The 22956-nt window shown below is 58.4% G+C and overlaps 1 protein-coding gene and 1 long non-coding RNA gene across 2 annotated transcripts; one reads left to right on the top strand and one right to left on the bottom strand.

The window, feature by feature from the left end:
• Positions 1-4978: 4978 nt before the first annotated feature.
• LOC142826436 (uncharacterized) lies at positions 4979-7675 on the bottom strand. Its single transcript, XR_012900559.1, has 3 exons — positions 6629-7675; positions 6133-6234; positions 4979-5164 (listed from the first exon to the last, which is right to left on the bottom strand). It is a non-coding gene; the product is annotated as an uncharacterized LOC142826436 (long non-coding RNA).
• Positions 7676-20506: 12831 nt separating this feature from the next.
• LOC142826416 (uncharacterized) lies at positions 20507-22432 on the top strand. The gene is made up of 2 exons (XM_075918667.1): positions 20507-20690; positions 21053-22432. Exons 1-2 carry the CDS (start codon positions 20507-20509, stop codon positions 21598-21600), a joined length of 732 nt encoding a protein of 243 aa, XP_075774782.1. The 3' UTR covers positions 21601-22432.
• The last annotated feature ends 524 nt before the right edge of the window (positions 22433-22956 follow it).

The following is a 22956-nucleotide window of genomic DNA, read 5'->3' as shown; positions in this document are numbered from 1 at the left end:
TGGCGATACCAGACCAGCTCCCCTCCCTCCTGCGTTGCTGCTGGCGGTGGGGTTGCCATCCAGGTTGGGCACCTGACCCCTTATAACTTCCTCAGCCTCCCCATTAGTAGGCAGAGCCTCTACCCGCAGCAGTGCAGAGGGAAGGGAGGCACTGCCACACCAGGCCGCCCTCCCTTCTGCGCTGCTGGTGGTGCTGGCGCTGCCTGCTCATGGGAAAAGGTGTGAAAAGGGGGTTCTCCAAAGGAGCAGCGCCGCATGGACCTCGGGGATGCCAGGGGTCTGAGTCCGCTGCTGACTCCAGGCTCCATGCAGGTGCTTCCACTCAGAAATGCACAAGAGCCTCCAGGATCCTGAGCCTTTCAAAGCGGAAGGACCCTCGTAAAGCCGAGTCAGTGGGACTTCCTGCTGGCCCCGGGCTGCACACGGAGTTCCCGTTTTGAAGTGCACAGGAGGCCCTGCTGGGGCCCTTGTCCAGTTCAAAGTGCAGAAAGTGCCCATCGACTAGTCGAGTAGCCAATGGAAATTCCATCGACTCCTCAACTTGTCCGTGAATCGTTATTTAACATCCTTACCCAGCAGCAGCGGCGCGGAAGGCAGGGAGGCAAAGCTGCAGCAGCCCACCTGCCTTCTGCACTGTTACCGGAGACAGCACGGACTGTCCAGCTGCCCGGCGGGAGTGGCGGCGCTGTTGCCAGCGAAGGCAGAGAAGGACGAGGGGAGCACCGTCCAGGGCCCCCTCCCTGTTTGCTGGGGATGTCAGACAGGGAGTCACTGAACAATCATGTCACTGCATCAAACTGTAGCAATTCCACGATTATTCGATAGTCCCTGGTGCCTGAGTCAGCAATGAGGGGCTGCACCGGCATCCCACACAGCAGACGGAGGCTGCACCGGCATCCCACACAGCAGACGGAGGCTGCACCGGCATCCCACACAGCAGACGGAGGCTGCACCGGCATCCCACACAGCAGCCTCTGTGCGACGAGAGCTTGTGCCAGCCCCGGACAGAGGCTGCTCTGCAGCAGCCTCCTCTGGAGCGTGAGAGGCAGGAGCAGGCAGCTCCGCAGAACTGGTGCTCACGGAGAACTAGATTTTAAGTCAGCTCCCCTCGAGCAACCCCCCGTCCTCCTCGCCTCTATGTGAGACAGCGAGGGAGGAAAGGGGGCTCCATGGAGCTGGCCTGTGTGGAGAGCCGGCTTAGAAGATAGTTCCCCGAACATCTCATCTCATCTCTGCCCTGCCCCCACGCTGATAGGGAGGCAGCAGTGGAGGGGGATGGGTGAGACGTGGTTCCACAGGAGCTGATACACATGGGGAGCTGTCTTAAAAGCTGCTTCCCGTGTGCACCAGATCCTGCCTGACTCCCTCAGCCTCCGTGTTGCTGCATCTCTATGAGAGGCAGCAGCCCATGGTGCGGGCCAGGCAGCTCCATGGGATCTGGTGCTCATGGGGAGGCAGCTTAATACCTGGATCCCCGCAGACACCAGCTCCCACCTTCCCCCCCCCTTGCTGCTTCTGTTCCTGAGGCAGCCGGGGGAGGGGTGTGTGGAGGCGACAGGATTAACCAATAAGCCCAGACGTATCGGTTAATCGTGTAGCCAGCTACACACGTTGACACCCCTAGTTTGTGCTGCTGCTGGTATCGGCGCTGCCCTCTGAGGTAGCCCCTGGCCAGTGGCACCCGCTCTCTGGTCACCCGGTGTGGGAGGCAGGGCTGACACCCGCCGCGGTGCTGAAGGAAGTGCTGCAATCCCGCCCCTCCTGCACTTCCTGCTGCACCGCTCTTGGGGCAGCACTGACGGCCGAGCGGGTGACCAGAGAGTCGTGGCTGCTCCTGGGGTGCCCAGCTCGGAGGACAGGGCCCCCGCCAGCAGTGGTGCAGAAGTAGGAGTGACACAACACGGAGCCACCCTGCTTCTGTGCTGCTGCTGGCAGGGACGCCGTCGTCTAAGCTGGGCCCCTGGCCAGCAGCCACTGCTCTCCAGCCACCCGGGTCAGAAGGCAGCCCCACACCCTGCAGCAGTGCAGAAGGGGAGGAGGCAAGACCTTATCATGCCCCCTTCCCTCTGCGCTGCAGCTGGTGCTGGCGCTGAATTCTGAGCTGGTTGACCTGCCAGGGGCCGCTGCTCTGCAGCCACCCAGATGGAAAGGCAGCCCCCCCGCCAGCAGCAGTGCAGAAGGAAGGGTGGCAACACCGGACCTGGCCTCCCTTCCTCCTGTGCTGCTGCTGTCAATGGGGCTGCCCCCAAACCGGATGGCCAGACAGTAGCCGCTGCTCTCCAGCCACTCAGCTGGGAAAGCCGGGAGAAATCCGACAGTTTTTAATATTTCCAAACATCTGCCCAGAGGAAGATTTGAGGCTGAAAGACGAGGTCATGGCTGGGAAAACCCAGGCGGCCAGTGACCCTGCTCGCGAGCCCCCTCCCCTGGCCCTGGGACCCCCTTTTGGGTGGGGAGCCCCAGCTGGAGAAAGGCTGCACTAGGGGATTCCCCAATGACCCTGGAGACCAACAGGGCCAGGAGTTTCTGGCAGACCCTTTCCCACAACTTCTAGGGAATACGCCGGAACTAGGGCCCCATCGCGTCCCCCTGCAACCTCGCCCATTTCACAGCCAGACCGTGTCCACGCTGCTCCCTGGCACACTCCCGGGGGCTTCCCTGGGAAATTTCCCGGCTCTCTGACCGGCTGGGTCCTGGCCCAAACTAGGATAGTGTGCAGTGGGGGTGGGAGCGTCCCAAGAGTGCCAATTTCACTTCCCAGCAGCCTGTGGGGCAGAGCTTGAGCCGTTCCACCCTCACTTCTCCCTGCCCCTCAGGGTGGCTCTGATCTGCTCCCTCCGCCAGTGCCCGTGTCGGGGCAGGACAACTCCTGTCCCATCCCAGCCAGGTCAGGGAGCAGCTGACGCTCCAGGCCCCTCGCCACGTGGGGAACTCAGACTCCCCTCGCCATCCCCCCATCCCCTCCTCTCCCCCCGTTGCACGTCTCCTGGCTGTGAAATGGGTGGGGCCCTAGTCAGGTTCCCAGGGACCTTTACCCCCCACAGAGCAGGGGTGGGGAACCTTTGCTGGGTCGGGGCTACTGACCCACAGAGAAATCTATGGGGGGCTGCCCACAAGTGAGAAACAGCCCCCCTCCTCTCCCCAGCATGGGCCCCCAATGCAGGGGGGAGCCCCGACCTTCAGGGGCCGGATCCCCGCCAGCCGGGGCTGCATCCGGCCCCCGCACCTAAGGTTCCCCACCCCCACCGTAGGGATCTGCACTGGGTGGGAAGGGCCTGGCCAGGCCTCCGACGCCCAGGGCAGGGCTGCGAGGCGCCGTGGTTTCTGTGGCTTCTCTGCCCGGCGTCCTGGCTGAAAGGCACCGGTAACCCGAGCTCGGGTCTGGGGGAAGCGGCGCGACAGGGAGGCCCCTTCGTCTGTTCCAGCTACAGCAGGTCCCCGAGGTGAGCCCCCGTCTGGCCTCTCTGCCCTGGCCGGCCGGTTTCCTCCTTCGCTGCCCTGGTCCCGTGTGTGACCTCGCCTGGTCCTGTCTGCTGGGCTGGTTGTTCAGTCTTCAGTCTACGCCGTGACACCCGTCCCTGGGGCTGGAATCTTCTCTGTTGGGTCACTGGATCCAGACTGCGCCTGATTCTGAGGTGATGGCAACTTCTCCCGCCTCAAAGCCTGTGGGCTCCAAACTCCCCTCTGGAAGAGCTTCCCGTAGGGCAGGGCGGCCTAGTGGCTGAAGTCTGTAACTGGCCCCTTTTCTCAGGGCAGTTTAGCCCAATGGCCAGAGTCAGCACTTTGCACCTTTTCCAAGGGCAGTGTGGCCCAATGGCCAGTGTCAGTACTTTGCTCCTTTTCCAAGGGCAGTGTGGCCCAATGGCCAGAGTCAGTACCTTGCCCCTTTTCTAAGGGCAGTGTGGCCCATTGGCCAGAGTCAGTACTTTGCCCCTTTTCTAAGGGCAGTGTGGCCCAATGGCCAGAGTCAGTACTTTGCCCCTTTTCTAAGGGCAGTGTGGCCCAATGGCCAGAGTCAGTACTTTGCCCCTTTTCCAAGGGCAGTGTGGCCCAATGGCCAGAGTCAGCACTTTGCCCCTTTTCTAAGGGCAGTGTGGCCCAATGGCCAGTGTCGGTACCTTGCCCCTTTAGTCAGGGCTGTGCAGCCCAATGGCCAGTGTCAGTACCTTGCCCCTTTTCTAAGGGCAGTGTGGCCCAATGGCCAGAGTCAGTACTTTGCCCCTTTTCTAAGGGCAGTGTGGCCCAATGGCCAGAGTCAGTACTTTGCCCCTTTTCCAAGGGCAGTGTGGCCCAATGGCCAGAGTCAGTACCTTGCCCCTTTTCTAAGGGCAGTGTGGCCCAATGGCCAGAGTCAGTACTTTGCCCCTTTTCTAAGGGCAGTGTGGCCCAATGGCCAGAGTCAGTACTTTGCCCCTTTTCCAAGGGCAGTGTGGCCCAATGGCCAGAGTCAGCACTTTGCCCCTTTTCTAAGGGCAGTGTGGCCCAATGGCCAGTGTCAGTACCTTTCCCCTTTTCCAAGGGCAGTGTGGCCCAATGGCCAGAGTCAGTACTTTGCCCCTTTTCTAAGGGCAGTGTGGCCCAATGGCCAGTGTCAGTACTTTGCCCCTTTTCTAAGGGCAGTGTGGCCCAATGGCCAGTGTCGGTACCTTACCCCTTTTCTAAGGGCAGTGTGGCCCAATGGCCAGAGTCAGCACTTTGCCCCTTTTCTAAGGGCAGTGTGGCCCAATGGCCAGTGTCAGTACCTTACCCCTTTTCTAAGGGCAGTGTGGCCCAATGGCCAGTGTCAGTACCTTACCCCTTTTCTAAGGGCAGTGTGGCCCAATGGCCAGTGTCGGTACCTTGCCCCTTTAGTCAGGGCTGTGCAGCCCAATGGCTACAGTCCATAAGCTGGTCCTGACTCACTGGGCTGTGCAGGCCTCTGTCCAGGGACAGGAGTGGGGGAGAGGAGGTTCTATCCCCCGCGGGGGGGAGGGGCAGCTCCTCCTTCTTTCCTGGCTCCCGGCCCAGGGCCAGATCGTGTCCATGGCTCCAGTCCCAGCGTGAGCAGGAAAAGCTCCGACTGATGCTCCGGCTCCTGCTGGCAGCTCCTTCCCTGCAGGCAACACCGGCCCTGGAGCCAAGCTGGGGGTGGGGGAGCTGGTGCATCCCCGTGGCCGGGGTCCTCCTGTCCCAAGACAGCAAGGGCCTGTCATATGCGGGGCCCGGGACCCAGGGGGCAGTGGGGGCTTGGCCCTGGGCGGCGCCTCTCTAGGGCCCCCAGGGCCAGACCCCTCTGGCCTATCACTGCAGGAGCTGCTACCGCCTCCCCCCCCCATGCCAGCTGTTCCCCCACAGCATCCGGCTGCCCCAGGGCTCCCATTCAGGGTCCCAGGTGTCCGGTGTTCGACCAGACAGTCCAGTTTTTGGGCCCCCTGCCCGGTGAGAACAGTCAGAACTCACCGGGCATGAGCAAGGTCAGTGTTTTCTGGTTTTCCGGCTGGGCACCCGACGGAAGCCTGGCGGGGTAGGGGGAGTGCCTGGGAGAGGGGCACGGGACAGGCAGCGCCCCGGGATCTGTGTGCACCTGGGCCAGCCCCGCTCCCCACTGGCCGTTCCCCCCTTGGCCAGACCCCCTCCCCCCAACTCCATCCCAGTTAGCCCCAATGGTCCCTTCCCTGCCCTCCCCGCTCCCAGTTCTCCCCTCGTCAGCCCTGCTCCTCCCAATCTCCTCCCAGCCAGCCCTGCTTCCCGCTGGCTGGTCTTCCCCGCCCCCGATCTCCCCGCGCCAGCTCCATTCCCCCATCCCCATCCCAGCCTCACTCCCCTCCCAGCCAGTCCCCCCCTTCCCGTTCTGAGATCACGTGTGTCTGGGAGGTTTTTCAAACCCATCTGGTAACCCTACCAGGGGACAAGGAGGGGCCCATGGCCAGAAAGGAACCTGGCTGGAGCCCAGGCCGGATCATGGGTCCTTATCGTCCCCGGGTCTCCCCTGAGCCAGGAGAAGATGAGCTGGACCCAAGTCTGGCTCAGGCCCGGCTCTGACTCTGTCCTCCCCAGGGGTCACTCCCAGCCCACAGCCCTGCCGCTGCCGCCCTGCGGCCTGTGGGAGCCGCCTGCTCACCCCCGGGCCAGAGAGGCTCAGAGGTCACTCACCTCCCATGCCGGGTGCGGGGGGGCAATTACAACCGGGCTCTGCTGCTCCCTGGGGCCTTGGCTCCCTTGGGACACTCTGGGCACGATGCAGGAGCTGACACGCTGGGGGGAGAGGGGGGGGGGCAGGTCAATAGACCCGAGCCCAGGCTGTGCCAACGAGCCCCCATCCCCATCCCCGGGGCTGGGCCCTGGTGCTCAGGGGAGCGAGTCGGATCCATGGGCCTGGCTCTTGGGAAGGGCCTTGTCTCTCCAGGCTAGGGCAATGTGGATGGATCCCATAGTGGGGGAGGGGGGAGTTGTGAGGGGGAGGGGATGGGATCTGAGGTTCTTGTTCCCAGAACCAGCCAGGCCCTGAGATCAACTTCCACTCCCAGCCCTGACCCTGGAGGGGGAAGGGCCCAACACAGCCCTGCCCAAGGGTCCCCAGTCTCCCCTTTCCCACCCCCCACCCCCAGTGCTAAAGGAAAACAGCCTCCCCCTGCTCGCCCATGCTCACCTCCCCGCTGTCTGAGCGTCCGTGTGGGGCTCTGCCCGCAGGTCCCCCCGCAGGGCCGGCCCGAGGCCAGACCCCGCCGTGCGGAGCCTGCAAAGGAAGAGGAGACGGGGTCACCGCTGGGAAACCTCCTCCCTCTCCATGGCCCCCTGCTCAGCCAAACAGCAGTGAGACTAGGAGAGGGGGTGGGCGAGAGGTCTCAGGGGACGTCCCAAGGGCTGGCCCAGGTCTCCCCCGAGGGGTCGGTCTCAGAGCGATTCCAGCCCCGCCTCTTTGGGGGGCTCCCACACAGCCAGAAAGGGCTGGGGAGGGGGGGTGTCTCTGAGGCTGCCCTGCCTTGCAGCTGATGTCAGGGAATCTCCATGAGCTCGGCCCCCCCCAGCTCCTTCCCCCCCAGGCCTTTGTGGCATCACCATCCCCTCCCCCCACACGGCTGGTGTCCTGCCCCCAGCCAGCCCCTTGGGACACTTGGACAATCAGAGCCCAGAGCTGTACAACCAGCCACAGCCCAACCACTGCTCATGGGCCCTGCCCTTAGAGACTCAGGAACTGCCCAGAGATAGATACGGTAGAGAAACAGCTTGACCACCACCCCTCCCCTTCCCCGCCAGCCCTGCTGGTCTGGGACTGATCCGTCTGGTCTGGGAATCACAGAATCACAGAACAGTAGAACAGGAAGAAACCTCGGGAAGCCATCGAGTCCAGTTCCCTGCCCTCACGGCAGGACCCAGCACCGTCTAGATCATCCCTGACAGGTGTCTGTGCAACCTGCTCTGAAATATCCCCAGTGATGGAGATTCCACAGCCTGCAAGGGCAATTTGTTCCAGTGTTTCACCCCCCTGACAGGAAGTTTTTCTGACCGGCAGAAACATTTTCCTAATGTCCAACCTAAACCTCCCTTGCTGCAGTTTCAGCCCATTGCTCCTTGTCCTGTCCTCAGAGGCCAAGGGGAACAGTTTGTCTCCCTCCTCCTTGGGACACCCTTTTAGGTACGTGAAAACCGCTCTCATGTCCCCTCTCAGTCTTCTCCTTTCCAGACTAAACAAGCCCAGTTCTTTCACTCTCATGTTTTCTAAACTGTTCCACATTTTTGTTGCTCTTCTCCAGGCCTTCCCCAAGTTCTCCAATTCATGCTTAAAACATGGTGCCCAGAACTGGAGACACGACTCCAAGTGAGGCCTAATCCGCGCAGAGCAGAGCGGAATTCTGACTTCTCCTGTCTTGCTCACCACACTCCTGTTAGTGCCTCCCAGAATCACGGTTGCCTTTTTTTGCAAGTGTCACACTTTTGACTCCTATTTAGCTTGTGGTCCACTCTGAGCCCTAGATCCCTTTCTGCAGGACTCCTTCCTAGAGAGTCACTTCCTGTTCTGTGTGTGTGACGTGGATTGTCCCTTCCGAAGTGGAGCACTTTGCATTTGTCTTTATTAAACTTCATCCTATTTACCTCAGACCATTTTTCCAGTTTGTCCAGATCACTTTGAATTCTGACCCTTCCTCCAAAGCACTTGCCACCCCTCCCAGCTTCGTATCATCTGCAAACTTAATAAGCGCCCTCTCCATGCCAATATCTAAATCACTGATGAAGATTGAACAGAGCCATCCCAGAACAGACCCCTGCAGAGCCCCACGTGTTAGGCCCTTCCAGCATGGCTGGGAACTATTAATAACGACTCACCGAGAACAGTTTTAAAGAGAATAAAAGGCCGCGAGTCTCCCCTGTCAGTAACCACCCACTCGACCAATCCGCAGCAAGACTTGGAGCTCCGAGGCAGCAGGGGGAGGGGAGAGGGCTCAACAGATGTTCAAAAGGACGGGCCAGGTCACCTCTGGCTCCCAGCGCTCTGCCAGCTCAGCTCTGAGTGAGGCCTCCGACCGCCCCAACACCCACCCACCGTGCTTGGTGGGGCAGGGAAAGGGGGAAAAAGCCCGAAGAAGGCGAGACAGAGGGAGGGGAGGGGGCAAAGGGGAACCAAACTGAGCAGGCTCCAAACCTCTCTGAGGCTCCCACTGTCTCTCCGGGTCCGGCACTGCCGGCCGCAGGGAAGTAGAAAACGCCGATGAGGCTCCTCTTGCCCCCGCCCCTCAGTCCCAATTCTCCATCTGGCCCCCGCAGAGACCCTGGGAAGGGGCCGCGCTGCTGCCAAACCGTGGGAATCTCTGAGCTTGCCCCGGCCTTGCGCCTCTGTCCTGAGTGGCTGTTGTCAGAGTCTCTCTGTGAGGTCATCCCTGTCCCCGATAGGCTGAGGTCCTGCCACAGGCCTTTGCTCCACCTTCCCCTCCCCTGCAAGGCTGATGACCTGGCCCTGGCCGGCCCCTCTGGGTGTTTGAGGGGTTCCCCTGGAGCCCCACTGAATGGCAGCTGGGTCTGGGGCCGAGCGGGCTGGCCACTAATGCCCCAGGGGCTGCTCCCTCGGCCCCACCCAGCTTGTCGGTCCTTAGCAGAGTGTAAGGCCAGACAAGCCCATTTGTGGGTCAGTAAAGGTTGCCCCTCCCTCAGCACCTCAGACATTAGGCCACTGTAACTGGGGGAGGGGGGAATTGTTAACAGGACTGGTGTAAGCACTAGCATGGACACTATAAAGGACCCTTCTCTTCCTAGACTTTAATGTTGGTCCTGAGCTGGAATCAGCTCCTGCTAGAAACTCTTTCACACGGGTGGGACCGACTCCCTGGTAGTTTTTTCCTTCCCCCACATTAACGACAGTTGATATATTGGCAAAGCGCCTCTAGCTTGTCTCATCTGCAGCGCTCAACCTACTTTCCAAAGGAAAGAAGGTTCATTATCCCCATTCGGCAGATGGGGAAACTGAGTCACAGAAAGGGACAGTGTCTTGCCCAAAGTCACCCCACTGGAAAGTGGTAGACCCAGGTCTATTGAATCCCAATCCAGGGCTGGACATGTACCCCTCGACCAGGAAGTACCATATTAGTGTCCCTCTGAGCATGGGTTCTTCAGCATCTAGAGGCTGGTGACTTATAATAAAGGTCCCTGGAGGAACAGGAAAACATTCAGAGCCAGGGACCAGGGATGACAAAGCCCAGGCAATGGGTCCATAGGAGGAGCAACTAAGAGCATCAGGCTGCCCAGCTTAGGGACGAGGCAGCTACCAAGGGATCTGAGGGGCGTCTAGCAAAGAACGAAAGGTGCAGAAACACGTGGCTAGAGAAGTGGGATTGACCTGTTCCCACAATACAAACCAACAGCACAGAGGGAGCAGGGGTGTCAGCGGATGAAGCTAGTTATGCTTATAAGAAGCACACGGGATCTTTTTCAGGGGAGAAGGCAACACACTGTGTTAATTGAGAATATACTAGAGAAGCAGTGAGCATCTGCTTTATAAAGCCAGACACATACACTGTGGCCATGTCTACACTACGAGATTTCTCTGCAAAAAATATACTAATAAGGGACTCATTTGCATGAGCCACAATCTCATTTGCATATTTTCCTGCAGATCTTGGTGTTCCTCATAAAAAAAAATGATTGATGTTTCTCGGTCTTAAAAAGTTTCAGAAACACTGATTTAGACCTACGGCGCAAATGTGTTCTTCAAAAGAGCGGGTCCACATGGCCAAAGTGCATCAAAACAACCATCTGATTTTTCAACAGAGAGCATCCACACTGATTGGACACTCTCGCATTGTGATTACTGTGGACGGGGAGGCCACCAGGGCACCTATGCTTTTTCCTGGAGACCTCTTCTTTCAAAAAAACTCCCTCTTCCTTGTCTGCACACGTCTTTTTCTGAAAAAGGCGTCTTCCTTCCAGAATGAGGTTTACTACTGTCAGAAAAAACCCTCTGTTCTACCTGTCACAAGAACGCAATTGCAGTGTGGACGTAAGTGTTGTTTTTGCATAAAAACCCTGCCATGTAGATGCACCCTGTGGCTGCTGGAATGGGGTGGGGGATAGGTTGGGTTGTTACTTTTCCTTCTGGCTCTGAAGTTTCACAAAGTTTAAACCTAAAAATGTTCCCTCCAGCTCTGAGCTGGGTGTGTTGAAAGGGTGGGGCTGGGCCCTTGGACTGCAGAGTCCCAAAGCTGGCCTGCCCGTGAAAACACCCTGCCCCTCATGGCTTCTTGCTGACTGAGGGGCTGCTGCAGGAGATCTTGAAATGCTGCAGCCAGGTCAGTTTGATTATCCCCATTTCACAGATGGGGAAATTGAGGCACTGAGAGGGAAAGTGTCTTAGTCACCCAGCAGGTGTTTAGCATCCTATCCAGCAGCCTAGTGACAGGAGTTAACGATCGGTTAGGGCAGGATGGGCAGAGGGGTGTCAGGTCACAGGCTTGATGGCAGCAATGGAGGGGCCGGGGAACAGAGCTGAGAGTGGGACCTGACAGAGGTGCCAGGAAATGAAAAGGGGTGAAATAGAGGGGAAAAGCCAGATCCCCAGCTGGTGCCAATGGAGCCGAAGCTCCCCTGGAGTCACTGGCCAGATGCCCAGCTGGGACACTCTGGATCTGGGCTGATTTACGTGAGCTGGGGATCTGGGGCAGACTCTTCTCTCCCCAGTACTAGGGGAGAGGACTAGAGATAACCGTCCCCAAGGCTCAGCACAGCGTGACACCCCTCAGCCTAGCCCTGTTGGAACAACAAAACCGGAACTTGGACTCACTTCTACAGACTGAGGGAGGGCTGGGAGCCAGGACTCTTGGGTTCCATTTTCCATTTTGTCACCAATTCTCGGTGTGATCTTGGGCAGGTGAGTGTCTGTGACTCGGTTTCCCCAGGTGTGACACGGGGATAATGGAGCCGTGCTCTGAGGTCTCCTCCATACCCTGCTCAGAGGGGGACGGCGTCTCGCTGGCAAATCCACTGATGTGCAGAGCTGCAGCCTTGTGAATGAATCTGATTCCCCTTCATCATCCTACAGCTGTTCCCCTCAGCTGGGCCTGACACCGGGAGCCTGCGACACACAGGAAAGGCCCCTGTCAGCACCTGTGGGCCCATCACACTCACTCGACAGCGGCTCTTCCCTGTGCTAACAGGATCCGCAGCTGCCCTGTTCTCCCGTCCAGCTCTGCCCTGGGGCTGCCCCTCCCCACCACTGCCAGGGCCAGCCCAGGGACTCTAACGGCCTCTCCCTGGCCCAAGCCCAGCTCCAGCTCCCTCCTCCCTGCTGCGCTAGGCCCTGCCCATCTCTCTCCTGCCCCACGGCTCCTCCTTGCCGGGCTGTGCCGACGCTGCCCCTCCTGGTCCCCTCCTGCCTCTGGCTGGTCCATGTCTGCCCCTCTCCTGCCCCCCTCTCTGGGGATCCCCAAGGCTCCGGCCTCACCCCTTTGCTCTGCTCCCTCCACAGACTGTCAATGGACAACCTCAGCGTCACCTCACCCTGAACATCCCTGCTCCTCCTCTGCCCTCCCCGTCCCTGTCCCCTTCTGCCCACACAGGGAAAGTGACTCAAGGAATCTCTCACCGGGTCTGATCCAGCCGGGATCCATCCAGCCAGGTCCAGGCCTTCTCCGGGGAGGGGTGGGACAGTCCCACCCAGAGCTGAGAGGGGCCTTGCGTCAGGTCCTGGAGGGCCTCCTGCAGGGAGTGTGACAGGCACCTGGTGACCAGAATGTTCTCTCGTGTCCAAGTCGTCATCAAGTCCAGCACCAGAATTATGGGGCTGTGAGCCTGGCAATCCCCATGTAGACCCTCCCTCCCTCCATCCGTCCCCCTACATCAGGGCTACTCAACTTTGGAAGCCCTGGGGGCCACAGTGATGCTCCGAGCACATGCTGAGGGCCACAACTTAAGCGTGGTTCATAGACATGCAAATCCCTTTTTTCACACCGACAGGCATGAACACAAAGACTACACAACACGCAGGCCCCATTTCAGTCAGTTCTGCTGATATGAACAAAATGCAACAATTCCCCGATTTCCACCCCTATGGCAGCACTTTCACTGAGCAATGACAGTCCAGGAATTTAACTCCGAAAATGCGCAGCTGCAGAACAGCATGACATCGATTACTTCTTTGTTCTGGCTTCCTCCTGTGGGCCACACGTTGAGCTCTGCGTAAACACAAACTACACTGCGGGCCACAAACAAACAGGCTGCGGGCCACATGTGGCCTACAGGACGTGTAGCCCTGACCTGCATCTCTCTTTCCCCCTCCCTCTCTCCTGGGCCACCCCTACCAATACGCAAGCTACACAGCCATGTGGGGCACCACGAAACCTGTGGCACCAAATTGCCCCTGATTTCATGGTGCTCTAGGCAGCCACATGGCACGTAAATGGTAGCCCCAGCTCCAGCTGACCTCTTACAAGCTGCACCCAGCAGGGCCGTTACTGGGGGATGCTGAGCTCCCCAGCATCTTGGCCCCATTTCTCCACCCTTCCTGCCCCCATTCCACCACTTTCCCCCAATTGAAATGGCCTGGGGGCTTAGTAGCACCAGAACAGCAGCAGGAGTCAAGCCTGCCCCCTTAGTAACCAGCAGCGAAGCGACCCCTCCCCAGACCACATGGCTCCACCAGTTCCCAACTGCTTCTTGGTACCAGCGACCAGGGGGGGGGTGTGTGAGGGGGTGACTCCGCCCTTTCCCCAAGTCATGCTTCTAGGAGCCTGGCGAGCAGAGCAGACTGGGGCCCCTGCTATCTGCCTCCCCTTCAGCCCTGGGACTGCCCCCCCCCCACACTCTGGCCCCCACAGCTGTTGAGCACAGCCCCTGCCCCAAATGAGGGGAGGTGCAGGTCGGGAGGCACTGGAAGGGATGGCTCTGTCTCTCTCAGGGTGTCTACACTGCAGAGGGTGTTTTTTTTAATGGCCATTTTTCTGAAAAAATCTTCATTTACATCTACATTGCAGCTGTGTTGTTTTTTTTTAAATCATCGAAACAAAGAGGTTTTTCTGACATTGGAAATCCTCTTTCTACGAGGAAGAAGCCCTTTTCCGAAAGAGCTCTGTTGCATAAAGGCGTGTGTGGGCGGGGAAGAGGGAGTTCTTTCACAAGAGGAAAGAGGAAGAAGCCCAGGTGTCCTGGTGACCACTCCATCCATAGCAATCCCAGCTTACACGGGAGAGAGCGTCCGTTCAGTGCGGACAGTATCTTTACACTGACCACACAGCTCTCTGTGCTGTGCAGACGCTCTCTTTCGGAAGACGTTATCCGGAGGATCTCTTCCGGAAAAGTTTCTTCTGAAAGAAGCCTGCAGTCTAGACAGAGCCCCACTCGCACTCCCAGCTGAGCGGGGTTCAGCACACGCACACAGGAGAGGCTAACAATGGCTTAGAGCTGCCTCTGTCACCTACCCTGTCGCTGAGACTAGTGATTTCTGCTGGGCCTGTCAAAGCTGCCTCAGGAGTTTGGACCCCCCTTAGTAACCAGTAATGGGAACAGGGACGTCCAAACCGAACCGCTGGCAGCTGTGAAACTCCCAGTCCTCAAGTGTGTCTGACCAGGCTCTGTACCCAGGCCCAGCCTGGCAGAGGCAGCCCCAGCAGGGGGTTACCGGCCCCTTTACCAGCTCCTCCCGGTCCCGGATCACCAGCAGCTGGGAGCCCCTCGCGGCGCAGTCGCTGCGGCTCTTGTTCCAGGTTTTATTTTCTGTGGAGACCCAGTAGCACTTGTCCCCACGCAGCCGCCAGTCCGAGGGGCAGAGTTTGCACCCGGCGCCCCCTGCAAAGACACAGGCACCATTAGTGCTCTGAGGCTCATTCCCAGCTACCCCCTTCCTGTGACGGGCAGGGATGGGGATAAATGGGTTTGAATTAGAGATGTTCCATAGTGGTTAACTGAACAGTCGAGTAACTGCATGAATTCGTATCCCTTACTCGATTATTCTATAGTCAGCTGCCCGTGCGCTCCAGCCCCACTCCCAAGGAGCCCCTTGCCCACCCACCCTGCTGCCTCTGTATCAGAGGCAGCAGCAGAGGTGCCAGGCGGGAGCAGGTCTGCAAGGGGAACCCGTTTAAAAACCAGCTCTCCTCTTGGGACAGCAGCAGCCCCTGTCCAGGGGTTGGGGGCATGGCAGGAATCTGAGCTCCTGGACCAGCAGCATGTGTGTCTATTGGTGGTGCACATCCACACATGCCTCAGTGCACAGGGCATTCTGCACACGGCTGGAAAACATTAGAGGGAACATTGGCGAGGGACCCTTCCAGCAGCTCCACGCCAGCAGGACTGGTCTATCTGGGACCAGGTAAGTACCCACATTAAGACCCCTTTTCACAGCCAGAGTGGCCTAGAAGGTCTTGGAGTAACTGTGGGATAAACTCAGACTAGCAGGGAAGGCTGGAACCAAGGGGTGATGTGAAATGGGGGGAACATGGGCCCAGATGCCAGGGAATGGTGTGTGTGTGTGTGTGTGTGTGTGTGTGTGTGTGTGTGTGTGTGTGTGTGTGTGTGTGTGTGGAACCATGAGACAGTGTCTCTAATAATGAGTTTTGACCCCACCTCCCACCGAAAAAAACCCTGGATCACTTTGTATTACAGCTATTTCAATCTTCCCATGTAATACCAGAAAACGGACACTAGGTGTCACTGCCCCACAGCCAGGCCCTGCTGAGGCAGGTACATTCCCAGCCTGGCTCTGAGTGGGGATGGGGACTAGATCAGTGCAGCCAGCAGGGGGCGGCGTGTCCCTGCCCTGCAGGAGCCCCATGGCCTGGCCCCGCAGCTGGGTTCCCTCTGGCAGTGCCTGGGGGTGGGCGGCTCAGACACACATGAGCTGGGGTTACCTGCTGGGCCGGGCTGGGCCGGGGGGCACAGCTGGGATCGGACACGCTCCAGGCAGGCGCTGCAGGCTGCTGTGCTGGGGTCCCCACTCCCAGGGGCTGCCGGGGTCTGTCCCTTCTCTGACGCCAGGTGGGAAACTGCAAAGCAGCGTTGGGGAGAATGGTGACTGGTCAGTGTTACAGGAGGGTGTTAGACAGGAGAACTGACAGAGCCCTGTGGAGACAGAACTAAGTCTGTTCAGCCTCATCACTTCTGACTCCCCTGGGCTACTGGGTCTGAAAAAGTGGCTGGGACTGAAAAATCAGCTTGAGAGATACCTAAATCCCTTGGGCCTTTCTGCAAACCCAGCCTGTGTTTGCAACTCTCTCAGAGTATGTCTACACTACAAAGTTAGTTCGAACTAACAGACGTTAGTTCGAACTAACTTTAATAGGCGCTACACTAGCGCTCCGCTAGTTCAAATTTAATTCGAACTAGCGGAGCGCTTAGTTCGAACTAGGTAAACCTCATTTTACGAGGATTAAGCTTAGTTCGAACTAGCTAATTCGAATTAAGGGCTGTGTAGACCCTTAATTCAAACTAGTGGGAGGCTAAGGCTTCCCAGGTTTCCCTGGTGGCCACTCTGGCCAACACCAGGGAAACTCTATGCCCCCCTCCCGGCCCCGGACCCCTTAAAGGGGCACGGGCTGGCTACGGTGCCCGTGCCAGGTGCAAGCCTGCCAGCACCCAGCCAGCAGACCCTGCACCTGGCACGGATCGAGCCACCCACCCGATGCCCCTCAGCCCTCCCCCTCTTCCCGGGACCAGGCTGGCGGCTCCCGGGAGCTTGCCCGGGACCGCAAGAGGCGGGCACCCGCCTGGGCTAGTGCGGACATCGTGGACCTTGTCCACGATCTCCGCACTAGGCACAGGAAAGTGGCCGTCTAGGGCAGGAGAGCTGCCAGACTGGCCACCCAGGAGCAGGAGTGCATGAAAATCAAGGTGGTCCACTGAGACCCCACGACCCTGAGCCCTGAGCTTACAATGGCCGTCCTGGGTCAGACCAAAGGTCCAACTAGCCCAGTAGCCTGTCTGCCGACAGCGGCCAACCCTAGGGACCCTGGAGGGGATGGACCGGAGACAGTGACCAAGTCATTTGTCTCGTGCCATCCCTCTCCAGCCTTCCACAAACATTGGGCAGGGACACCACTCCTACCCCCTGGCTAATACCACTCCATGGACCCAACCTCCCTCACTTGATCTCACTTCCCTTTAAACTCTGTTCTAGTTGTAGCCTTCACAGCCTCCTGCAGCAAGGAGTTCCACAGGTTGACTCTTTGCTTTGTGAAGAACAACTTTCTGTTACTAGTTTGACACCTTTTACCCATTCCTTTCCTTTGGTGTCCTCTAGTCCTTCTTTATGGGAACTAATGAAGAACTTTTCTGTATGCACCCTCTCCACCCAACTCCTGCTTTTAGAGACCTCTATCCTGTCCCCCCTCCATCTCCTCTTTTCTAAGCTGAAAAGTCCCAGTCTCTTTAGCCTCTCTTCATATGGGACCTGTTCCCAATCCCTGATCATGTTAGTTGCCCTCCCCTCTCCCAGCCTCTCTCTTCCCCTCTCCCACCTCCTTTTCCCAGTCTCCCCCAGTTTGTTCAATAAAGACAGATTCCATTTTTGAACACAATTGTCCTTTATTTTGTACATCAAGAAAAGGGGCTAGGGAAGGGTAAGTGGAAGGAGGTGAGGGAGGAATGGGGCACGAGCCCCCGATTGGGAAGGACTGGGCTGGCTCTGTGGGCTTCTGGGGGTGGAAGCTCTCCTGCAGCCCCCCAATTGCTCCCTCTCCCCAGATGGCAGCCTGCGGCAAGTGCAGCCGGGCTGATGGCCGAGTGGTGTGATGTGCCCAGTGTGGGCACTCCGGGTACTCCAAGCCAGGACAGGTTTTCAAGCGGGGCACCCCTTAGAACTGTCTGTCCGGGGTGGGGGTCGGGACCCTTTAAGCACAGCCCTCGGCTAGCCTGAGACAGCATCTCCACGCTCTAAGTAATCCTTTGATGCCCTGCTGGCACTGCTTCCGGCCATCCTTAAGCCCTGTTCAGGGTCCACTTAATGTGGACATGCTAGTTCGAATTAGCAAAACGCTAATTTGAACTAGTTTTTAGTTCTAGACGCGTTAGTTCGAATTAGCTTAGTTCGAATTAACTAATTCGAACTAAGGTAGTTCGAATTAGCGCTGTAGTGTAGACATACCCTCAGTTACTCACCGCTCTCCTCCACAGTGTCAGAGCACCTCAGAGTCTGACCGGATTTAGCCTCCCCACCCCAGGTGAGACACAGCACAGAGCTGTTATCACCACTGTACCACTGGAGAAACTGAGGCACAGAGGGAGGACCAGTCTGGATCCCATGCTGGGGACAGACCATGTGATCTGGCCCTCTGGGGCTGCAGGTTCAATACAATGCAGCTCTCCTCACCTGTGTCGGGTCTCAGAGGAAAGGCCAGGAGACATGGGCGGGGTGTGAGATCGCACAGGAAGCTGAGGGGCTGGGCTGCAGCCCTGAGGGTGTCAGGCTGGTGGTCAGAGTGCCTGGGTCTCTCTGCTGCTACAGTCATTGCTTTGCTCACAGACTTCCTCCCAGGCTGGGATGGGTGCCCCTCCCCTTCGAGTGCTCCCACCTGTGAGGGGCACAGCCTGCCTGCTTAGGACTTTATCTGGCATCTGTCACTTCCCCTCTCTGCCTCTTGCCCACATTCCCTGTGATGCAGGGGAGGATCATGGGATAATTCAAGGATTTTAGGCACCTAAAACTGCAGCAATGCCTGAGGGAGCTTTTCAAAAGCACCTCGGCCCAGCTCCTCAACAGTATCCAGGTGCCTAACTCCCTTGGGTGCTGGGCAGAGCAATATATTTGGGAACCTAGGCCCTAAGGGCCCAATTCCCATTTATTTCAATAGGCTTAAAACAACCCACTAGGGCAGGGGTTCTCAAACTTGTGATACTACGACCTCCCTGTAAGTTGCTCTCAACCCCCCTTTCAGTTGCTGAAACCACCCTCTAAGTTGCTCGCAAGCCCCCCGGGGTGGGGGAGGGGGTTGGGACCCACAGTTTGAGAAACTCTGCACTAGGGGCATGTTTACACAGCAGCGTCATTTCTACACTTCAGACCCTTATTTCAATACTAGCCAATAGCGTGTCATAAGATGGGATTTTCGGGTCTCTCCTCTTCATCCCTCTCTCTCTCTCCTCCTCCTACTGCCTCCTCCCACTCTCAGCTCTCCTCCGCCTCCTGCCTCTCTCTCTGTCTCTGTCTTTCTCTTCTCCTCCCCCTCCTCCCTCTCACGTGGGGGACCATGGAGCCCAAATGGCCGTTTGGGCTCCGCACTCCCCATGCGGGAGCAAGTGGCGCAAGCGGCCGTTTGGGCACCGCGCTCCCTGAGCTGCATGGGGTGTGCGGAGCCCAAACGGTCGCTTGCGCCACTTGCTCCCCCTCAGCGGCCCGGCTGAGCGGTGCAGAAGTCAGCTGAGCCCCATGGCAGGAGGTGAAGGGGGGCACGAAGGGGGGCGGGGCAGTGATGCACACAGCCAGGCCCCGCCCCCTGGCCGTGTACGCCACCTCCCCCCTTCCTCTCCTGTCTTGGCGCTTGGCTGACTTCTGTGCTGCTCAGCCGGGCCGCCGTGGGGGAATAAGTGCAAGTGGCTGTTTGGGCCCAGCGCTCCCCATGCAGCACTCCCCATGCAGCACTCCTGGGGAACAGCCAGGGAGGCAACTCGCCACCCAGAGGCAACAGTCAGCATTTCAGCGTTACACAGTCAGGGTATGTCTACACTACCCTCCTAGTTCGAACTAGGAGGGTAATGTATGCATACCGCACTTGCTAATGAAGCCCGGGATTTGAATTTCCCGGGCTTCATTAGCATAAGCGGGGAGCCGCCATTTTTAAATCCCCGCTGCTTCGAACCCCGTGTAGCGCGGCTACACGGGGCTCGAACTAGGTAGTTCGGACTAGGGTGCCTATTCCGAACTACCGGTACACCTCGTTTCACGAGGAGTACCGGTAGTTCGGAATAGGACCCTAGTCCGAACTACCTAGTTCGAGCCCCGTGTAGCCACGCTACACGGGGTTCGAAGCAGCGGGGATTTAAAAATGGCGGCTCCCCGCTTATGCTAATGAAGCCCGGGAAATTCAAATCCCGGGCTTCATTAGCAAGTGCGGTATGCATACATTACCCCGCTAGTTCGAACTAGCGGGGTAGTGTAGACATACCCTCACAGACATGGGGCTACTATAGATATGACTAGCCAATTAGCCCGGCATAAGACGGGATTTTCAGGTCTCTCCTTCATGTCGGTCTTCTCTTCTGAGCCTCCGGTCTCTCGCTCTGTCTCTCTCTCTCTCCTCATCCTACTGCCTCCCCCACCCCCAGCTCTCCTCCGCCTTCTGCCTCTCTGGCCGTGTCCACACTCAGGGGTTCTTTCGAAAAAAGTAGCCTTTTTTCGAAAGAACTTCCCCTGCGTCCAGACTCAAGCCGCGTTCTTTCGAAATTAAATCGAAAGAACACGGCTTTTCTTTCGACGGCGGTAAACCTCGTTTCACGAGGAAGAACGCCTTTTTCGAGGGAGATCCGTCAAAAGAACGTGAGTCTGGACGGGGGGAGCCCTTTCTTTCGAAATTATTGGCCTCCAGGAACAAGCCCTGGTGGACAATCTGGGCCATGGGTTGCATGTCTGCGGTTCCTGGCTGCAGCCATTCCTTAAAGGGACAGGCACCCTCACAGACACTTGTTGCAGAGAAGGAGCCAGAGCACACGGCTACTTTGCTGCAGCATGTCACAGCCCCAAGAGCGTCCTGGCCCTTCCTCCGAGCCTTCTGGGGACCCAGCCAAGGGCTCCAAGCGCCGGGCACCATCCTGGTCTGGCGCAGAGATCAAGAGCCTGCTGGAGCTGTGGGGAGAGGAGGAGACCTTACAGGCCCTCAAAAGCCGGTGGCGAAACGCCGACATTTATGGCCGCATGGCTGAAGCCCTGGCCCAGAAGGGCCACTACCCCCGCACCCAGGACCAGGTGCGCTCCAAAGTGAAGGAGCTGCGGCAGGGCTACGCCAAAGCCAGGGAGGAGAGCTCCCGGTCTGGGGCAGCCCCCCACTACTGCCCCTACTACCCAGAGCTGGACCAGATCCTGGGTGGCAGTGCAGAAGCACGCACACCACGGCGGTTCATGCAGTCCGGACTGGCAGACCCGGTGGTGGACGCTCCAGAGCGGGAGCTACAGCAGTCTGGAGACGGGGACATGGGCCCAGAGGAGGAGGACACCGAGGAGACGGCGACCCTCACCCTGGAGCCAGTCACCCAGACCTCTGAGGCCTCCCAGGCGTCATCTGGCGCGGGAGAGGAAGCAGCAGGTGAGTACAGTGAGGTTGTGTCACACCCGGGGGGGGGGGGAGAGGAAGGTGGGTGGGTGCACAGTGGGTGATGCACAAGGGAAACCTGTCATGCTCAGGCTGATGCCCAGGTCACACACACACACACACAGTGTGACCTTCAGAATGTCTGCTTCCCCTGTCTCAAGGGAGAGGGCATGCCCTTTTGGACAGCTGTTGCACACATGACTGATTGTGATAGAAATGTAGCCGTGTTACTCTGATCTGAGGAAGTGGGTCTGGCCCTGGAAAGCTCATCCCCTAATAAACCATCCTGTTAGTATTGTAAGTGCTACAGAGTCCAGTTTATAGGACTGATTGTGTCTTCTTCTTTTCCTCCACAGCCAGACCAGCCGTGGAAGAGGGCCGCAGCACCCCAGCCCCACCTCCATCTCCATCTCCACCTCGGAGACATGGGAGCCGCAGACACAGGCGTGTCTACGCCGACATCCTCCGGCAGCACGTCGAGGCTGTGCAGGAGCAGAACGCCATCCTGCTCCAGAGGGCGGAGGCAGAGGAGCGGTGGCGTGATCGGCTCATGAATGAGCTGGTCCTGCAGCGCACGGTGCTGTACGCCACCCTGAGGGAGGTCAGCGGCTTGCCTGCTGCTGTGCCTGGTCCTGCTCCTCCAGCACCCCATGACCCCACCCCACCAAACCCCCCTTCCACAACAGCAGCCCTTTCCCCCCTTGGACCTCCCTCTCCCCCAGCCCCCCCAGCTCCCCAGCCCCTCTCTCCCCCTGGCCCTCCTCTCCCCCAGGCTTCCACGTCCCAAGAGCCCCCCAGCAGCCAGCCAACCGACAGGTGCATCACCCGATCCCGTAGCCGGGGAGCACCCCAAACACGAGGCCCAGCCAGGAAAGGGAAATCTGCCAAGCCCCGTTCAACCTGATCCCCTTCCCCCCTCTAGGTTTCCAGTCCCCTTCCCCCCTCCAGGTTTCCAGTCCCCTTCCCCCCTCCAGGTTTCAATCACCCCCATCACCCCAGTTAAAGCACAAACAAAGGGTTAAAGGAACTGTTTGTTTATTGTATATAGTTTGGCAACAACAAAAATGAAAAAAATTTTTGTTATGTTTGCCACATTGTTTGATAATATGTACAAAATTATAAATAAGTAAAGAGAACATTTTATTTTGAAACACACCCTGGTGTAAGTGATGTGTCCAAACTGGGTCAGGAGATGGGTTGTGGAGGGAAGCTTCTATTGGGGGCCAGGGCCCAGTCCCCAGGCAGAAGCCCCTCAGTGCACTCAGTGGCCTCCACTGGAGAATTGCTCCCGGAGGGCCTCCCGGATGCCAACTGCAGACCGGTGAGCCTGGCGGATGGCAGCTGTCCGGGGCTGGGCAAAGAGCCTCTCCTGGGCATCAGCAGCTCTCCCCCACCCTGGTAGGAAGGCCTCCCCTTTCCTCTCCACGAGGTTATGGAGGACGCAACACGCGGCCACCACCTCGGGGATGTTGGTCTCCCCCATGTCGAGGCGTGTGAGCAAGCACCGGAATCTGCCCTTTAAACGGCCAAACGCACATTCCACCTGGTTGCGAGCCCGGTTAAGGCGAGCATTAAACTGCTCCTTGCTCGCATCCAGGTGGCCGGTGTAGGGCTTCATCAGCCACGGCATCAGGGGATAGGCGGCATCAGCCACTATGCACACCGGCATGTGCACATCCCCAACCGCAAACTGGCGATGGGGGAAAAATGTTCCTGCCTGAAGCCTCCGGTAGAGGTACGAGTTCCTGAAGATGCGGGCATCGTGTGCCCGCCCTGACCACCCAACACAAATGTCCGAAAACTGTCCACGATGGTCGACCAGGGCCTGGAGGACCATAGAAAAGTAGCCCTTTCTATTGATGAATTGGGCTGCTCGATGGGGCGGTGCACGGATGGCAATGTGTGTCCCATCGAGCGCTCCTCCGCAATTGGGGAAGCCGAGGGCAGCAAAGCCGGCCATGACGCTGTCCAGATCCGGTAGACAGATAAGTCTGTTGAGCAGCTCCGAATTGATGGCCCTCACCACCTACAGAACGAGACAGACAACAAAGTGTTAGAAGGGGTGCCTTATGTCTTAGGAGGAGAACCCACCGCCCACCTTCCCTCTCAAACAAACAGCCCGGGAATCCCCTCCTCAGAACCCCCCCCCCCCAACAATTCAGGGTGAGTGGAGGAGCTCCCTCCCACTCCCACTCCACTTGGCCCTTCCTGACAGTCTCCCTTCCCCCCACCCCAAACTGTGACTGTCCCCAGACAATGA

The sequence above is a fragment of the Pelodiscus sinensis genome, unplaced genomic scaffold (assembly GCF_049634645.1).
Source record: "Pelodiscus sinensis isolate JC-2024 unplaced genomic scaffold, ASM4963464v1 ctg39, whole genome shotgun sequence".
NCBI classification, from domain to species: domain Eukaryota; kingdom Metazoa; phylum Chordata; order Testudines; family Trionychidae; genus Pelodiscus; species Pelodiscus sinensis.
Note: the sequence above shows the minus strand (reverse complement) of the source record. Positions and strands in the feature narration are given on the sequence as shown.